Genomic DNA, 6,446 nt, shown 5'->3' on the forward strand with positions numbered 1-6,446 from the left:
TAAATTAGAAGTCGCTTGATTGGGCTCCAAGTCCCCAACTGTTCCGTTTGGACCCCGAAATATCTCTCTCTCTCTCTCTCTCTCTCTCTCTCTCTAATCGAAGTTCGTAACCCCATATATGTTGAGTAATCTTTGTGGCGCGCCCATAATGAGCTTGTCTTTAATGGCAAGGCTTGGTCTCTGTCAGAGGTGATTCAGCTGGCCGATAAGGCTTTTGTGGAATTTTCTATTTTAGTGCAGAAGCCAAGTGACACTTTGAGAAGCAGTAGACCCCTCATCAGTGCTCTCAATGGTCTCCCCCTATGGTGGGCTTTATTAAAGTAAACTGCGATGCCGCTCTCACTGTGGATTTGAGTAAAGGGGGTTTGGGAGTAATTTTCAGAGACCATATTGGTGCTGTGGTTAAGGCGGGATCCATCCCTCAGAAGCTGGGTTCTGTTATTCAGGGAGAGATTATGGCGATTCGTAGTGCTTTTATTTATGCTTTAGAGCTGAGCTTTGATTACTTAATTGTGGAGTCTGATAGTAGGGATGCTATCGCGTTCTGTGATGGGTCAAAATCCCCAAGGTGGGAGGTGGAGGATTTAGTGGCGGATGTGGTTAGACTAAAATCCTCTTTCTCTTCTATCTCTTTCTCTTTTATTCCTAGGGTAATGAATGGTATTCCGGATGCCCTAGCCAGGAAGGCGCTGTCAATTGGGTGCATAGCAAATTGGCCAAATTCCATTCAGTGGCTTCAGGAGTTATGTGTGACTGAAGCCACTGACTGTACTCACCCCTCTCATCAATAAATTCCTCGTTTATCAATATATATATATATATATTGAGTAATCTTCTTACTTAGTTGTTTATTAATTCTTCGGCAGCAGAGCACTTGCAATGATCTGTGTATCTCTTGGTCTCCCCATTCACCTTAAGGCCTTGCTTTCTAAAAGCCTAGCCAATGGGAAGCCCCGATAATGTGTCTGACAAGCTCCTAAAGGTGATTCAGGAGACCAAGGAGTAAACAGATTATTAATTTTTCATGATCCTCTTCATCAACATACTCTCTAGCAGGTAAGACGAAATGATGAGCACTTTCCAAAGGTAATGGATGGGATATAATGGTTGGTTTACTCTCTCTTTTAATTTTTCTTTCTTCATTTGTACTAATTTTTTGAAGATATTTTTTTATAATAAAAAAAATTTGCACCATTTCCGATTTGTGAGTGTAATCGGACCATGTTAATCTTCTGTATTGTTCTAATTTTTCCAAATTTATCCGATGTCTCCGAAGAAACTAATATTTTTGAAGATTAGAACGTGAAATAATATTAACTTGAAGCGGGTTTCGCTGTTTTCTTCTTGTTGTTGTATTAGGTGTTTATAAGGGTGTCAATGAGTAACCAGTAACCAAGTACCGAATTTGGATCCAGACCGAATACCCGCCTTAAAAATTAACATAAAATCCTAATATTTTATTAGGTTTAAAAGACTCTAATTGACGGTTACGTGATTAACTTAACCCTTCAATTCTCACTTTTTTCTCTTTAGTTTTTACCGCTTCATCTTCCCTGGGATAAGCAAACTGCAAACGAAAGATCTACCGCAAACTAAGGGTGTCAATTGAGTGGTTTCTTCAAAGTTTCTCAAGCAAACATTGATTTGTCTCATGAATATCAAAATCGAATGAGAACCGAATGGTATAATCTAATTTATAAATTGGATACTGTAACCAGATGTAATAACTAGATAAAAATCTAATACAAGAATCGGATTCTAACCAGATCCAAACCGGAACTATCCAAAAACGAATGGAGTATTCAATTCTAGAATCGTTCCGAGACTTGGTCCGGATCTGGATCCCATTGCCACTAGTTGAAACCGAACCGAAAACCCGATTCCGTACCCAATTGACACCCGTGTTTAGTACTAACGCTAGCCTTTTGTTTTCTTGAGGAACATTGTTGTATTCCTTCATGGTGACATTCTTCACCGCTGTCTGTATCCTTATTGAATCTTGAAGGGCATGAAACTAGGCATGTCCCTACCCCTTTCGGTTGTTGGTGATGAATGTGCAACTACAGGAAGAAGAAAAAAAAACAAGACTAGCAATCACATAACACGAGAAATTTATCGTAGATGGCTACATTTCCACAAGAGATGAAGAGATTTTTCTTTTTATTTTTTTATTTTTTTGGGTAACAAGAAGAGATTTTTCACTAATCTTGAAAAAAAAAACTCTCTACACAACTCTCCATTTAACAAAGTAATCTCTTCTTTTTTGCTTGTATCCAGGGGTTTTCCAAAACACCCTAATCACCACACAATTATTATTCTACCCCATATATATAATGGACCAAATCCGATCAAATTATAAATACAAGCCAGTATTAATTATACGTGGAACTGTAGAACTCCAGAATACAAGGCACATCCAACCCCAACACAGGCAAATCGCTACATTCAAAACAACATTCTTTTACTTTTACCAAACTAAAACCTGATCCAACCGTTCAATATTTCTTTTTGTAAACATTGTGATCATTCATCGCCAGGCTTTTAACAATTATCACCTCCAATTCCTCTAATAGGGGGGAGTGGACCCCACCTTGGGCAGTGTTTTCAGGCAAGGGATAGGGTGGTAATTTCCGCTCTCATGTGAGGAATTGGAGGAATTGGAGGGGCAGTGAATTGGAGGGGATAAGGATTCCTTTAGCTACAGCCTTATATTCAGCTTCTATGGCTGATCCTATGGCGACATGCATATGTTTAATACTTACTCACGAGTGCCAATCGTTTTTTTTTTTTTTTTTTTGGTAAACAGTCGTATTTGATTTGGTGATGACCAAATATTTTGGTCGAGTTTTCCAGCATGGTAGGAAGGTAACATTTTAGATTCTTTTACCCATTTTGACACCCTTATTTCTAGGTAAAGCTTTAAGCCACCCTCCCATTCACCACGGGACAGGAGAAGGCGGGAGGGGGGAAATCTGGAGGACTCTTTGAGAACATACTAAAACCCTAAAGGTGGAGGGTGGGTGAACCGAACTCTATGGGTGGAGCAAAACTTAGTCCAAGCTTTAAATAGTTGAGACATGATTATAGTGGAAAAGATTTTGCTACTACCCAAGTTGTAGGATTAATGTTCCTGCTACCTGGGCTTGTAGCCAAAGAAATGGAATAATTTACTTCCCCTTGAGTTTACAAATACCTTCCTAAGTTATAGTATTTTTAAAATACCCTTTTTGGTTCCATTTCTTAGGTTGTGAATCGGGTAGCAGGAACATTCTTGCAACACAGGTAGTAGTAAAATTTCATCCGATTATAGTTAGGAAGAGCCTACAAGGAGAACTTATATTTCTTTCTGCAGGTTTTTTGGTACTAACAATGTTCTGAAAATAGAATTGTTTGACATTACTCAGGGAATGGAATTTGCTACTAGACAAGGATATGACTAGGGATGTAAATAGATATTCGTAAATCTGTATTCGATCCGCGTTCGTATCCATTTAGGAGAATCTGAATCCGTCCGAAACTAATCGGATACGAATATGATAATCCTTCTATCCGATCGATTATTATCCGATTCGTTTAGCAGTCCGACGGTAATAAAATATCTGAAATATAACTCTGTGTTTGTCTATCCTTTTAAGTTACCTTATTAGATTTTATTATCTTATTTTTATAAATTTATAAGTTAAGATAATGTGATTCTTTTTCTAGATTTGCTATTGGTTTATATATATTATTTTATGCACTGTGATACATGGAATTACATATCTATTAAAAAATCAAAAATTAAAAATGTAAGAAAATAAAAGACTAAGAAGAGTAGAAGAAAGGGCACTTACTGAACTCTCAAGTCTCAACCCTAACCCTCATCATAAAAACGGTAAATATGTCAACAGGTAGTCAAAAAATTGTATTTGATCCGTATTCATATCCATTTAGGAGAACCTGTATTCAAAAAATCACTATCCGAAAATTATCCGAACCCATTCGAAAATCGATAGTATATTATCCAAATACGTCCGAAGGATATGAATATGATACTGCCAAAATCCGACTGAATTCGATCCATTTACATCCCTACAAATCAGTCCGCTAGCTATCGACTACCGTTATTATATTCTAGTCTTACAGCCCATAACTTTTTACTTTCATCAAGAACATAAACAATTATCAAACAATATTGTAGAGTCGTTATCTTTTATTACTTAATATATACTTTATTGTCCCACTAAAAAAACAAACCAGCTCCCAACAATGATACAACTTGTTTACCAAAAACAAAAAAAAACAAAAAAAACAATGATACAACTTAACCCTTATCCTTAAAATAACGAATTTCAACTCCAAGTACAGTCGTTGGAGCTATTTGCCTATTCCCCTCCTTACTCCTTTCTTGCCACCTCAGAATTAGAAGGCAACAGTTTCGGCGATCTATAGTCTCCCTCAAATCTTTCAAAATTCCATTACCCACTTTAGAATTCTCAAAATATTAGAAACAAACATCATATCCTCCTGAAAATCCTTTAAAGCATAAACCACTCTATTGCCACCTCAGAAAATTTAGAATTAGAAGGCAACAACACCCCTTGAAATTGAAATAGAAATCATACCAAACCAAGCTTAAGGCCTTGCTCTCTAAAAGCCTAGTCAATGGAAAGCCCCAATAAATCTCTCTCTCTCTCTCTCTAATCGAATTTCGTAGCCCATATATATTGAGTAATCTTCTTAATTAATTCTTCGGCAGCAGAGAAGACCACTTGCAATGATCTGTGTATCTCTTGGTCTCTCAATCACCTTTAAGGCCTTGCTTTCTATAACCCTAGCCAATAATGGGAAGCTCCGATAATGTGTGTCTCTCTTTCACAAGCTCTTAAAGGTGATTCAGGAGACCAAGGAATAAACAGATTATTAATTTTTCATGATCGTCTTCATCGACATATACTCTCTAGCAGGTAAGAAGAAATGATATGATGAGCACTTGCACAGGTAATGGATCATGGATGGAATATGGGTTCACTCTGTTTTAGTCTTTCTTTCTTCATTAGTATCTAATCTTTTGATAGCATTCAAAATTTGGACCCTTTTCTGATTTGTGCGTGTAATCATTGCGCAGGGGTCATGCTAATCTTCTTTGTATTTGTTTTAATTTTATTGGATGTCTCTCCCAAGAAATTAATCTTTTTGAAGAAAAGAATGTGATCATAAGACGAGGAATTTAATGTGATTCGGCATGAATGCCTACATTTACACGATAGAACAAGAGATTTTTCATTAATCTTAAAAAACTCTCTACTAATCTCTCCATTTCACAAAGTAATCACTTTCTTTTGCTTGTATCCGGGGTTTTTCACACAAAGACTCTACATAAGGAACCTGAAAACCCTAATCTCCACATAACTATAATTCCACCTTGTATATGTAATGGGAGTCCGAATTCTCTGTTGTACAATAAAGGATTTTTATACATGTATCGACCCTCTTATGTAATTACATTTGGTGTACTTGCCCACACATTATGCTTGAAATGCATCTTTTATTTCGTGGACCTTGTTGATGCTTAGTAATCTTTCGATCCAGGTGATCACCTTACAAGTATTTCTTTGCATTTTCTGTACACTTCGTAATATGTATCCATAATAATGTTGAATTTTGTTCCCTTAAACCACTAGATGACCAAATGTTCTTTGTGTCAGGGGTATAGGCTGCATCTAGACACATGGTCACATGGGGGTGGGCGAAATGACCACCCTGCCCCCCTGAATGATAGGCCCATGTGTCCGGACGCAGGCTGCACAGCGGCACAGAGAACATCAGCCCATTTATCTAAAGTATGAGTAACCCATTGTTCTTTAGATCTTTTGGCTTTGCTGTGAGTATATGGTTACGGATATTCTGTCACCCTATTTGATTAGGATATACCTTCTCTCCATCCTTTGTTATCTTTATCTTCTATTCTTCTATTATGTATATCTCAATCTTCTATCCTATCTGACCAAAAAAAAAAACTTCTATCTGGCACTTCCACTTTGCGTCGCACAAGAGATGCTAGTATACGTGGGCAATCCAGAAGAAAAAATATAATAGCTAAAAGGGCAAAATATCGTTGCGAGGCAAATTCGGATCCGGATCCTTTCCAATGCATTGGAGAGCCCAATGAGCCATCTGACGGATGGGGGCACTTTGTGCCCATTGGAATGTGTGCCAACACACATCCCAGCGCGCCCAATGAGCGCCTAGTGTTCCCAATCATATGCTCATTGGGTGCTATTGAGCGCACGACTCATTGAAGAGGATCCAAATCCCTGCCAGACTGCATGACCTGTACACAAGCACATGGGCCAATTAGAATGCATAAGGACATAAATGGGCAAAAATTTTCATTTCAGGAGAGTTGAGGCGGTCATTTCATGTGGTCATGTATTTGGGTGTAGACTACATGCAAACTGACATAG

The 6,446-nt window shown here is 37.8% G+C and overlaps 1 protein-coding gene and 1 non-coding gene across 2 annotated transcripts; one reads left to right on the forward strand and one right to left on the reverse strand.

The window, feature by feature from the left end:
* The first annotated feature begins 302 nt into the window (after positions 1–302).
* Positions 303–791, forward strand: LOC122642306. Its single transcript, XM_043835747.1, has one exon. The coding sequence runs from the start codon at positions 303–305 to the stop codon at positions 789–791; it is 489 nt and encodes a 162-aa protein (XP_043691682.1).
* A 4,271-nt stretch (positions 792–5,062) lies between these two features.
* Positions 5,063–5,167, reverse strand: LOC122644386. The gene has a single exon (XR_006330318.1). It is a non-coding gene; the product is annotated as a U6 spliceosomal RNA (small nuclear RNA).
* Positions 5,168–6,446: the final 1,279 nt, after the last annotated feature.

Source organism: Telopea speciosissima, chromosome 10, assembly GCF_018873765.1.
Source record: "Telopea speciosissima isolate NSW1024214 ecotype Mountain lineage chromosome 10, Tspe_v1, whole genome shotgun sequence".
NCBI classification, from domain to species: Eukaryota; Viridiplantae; Streptophyta; class Magnoliopsida; order Proteales; family Proteaceae; genus Telopea; species Telopea speciosissima.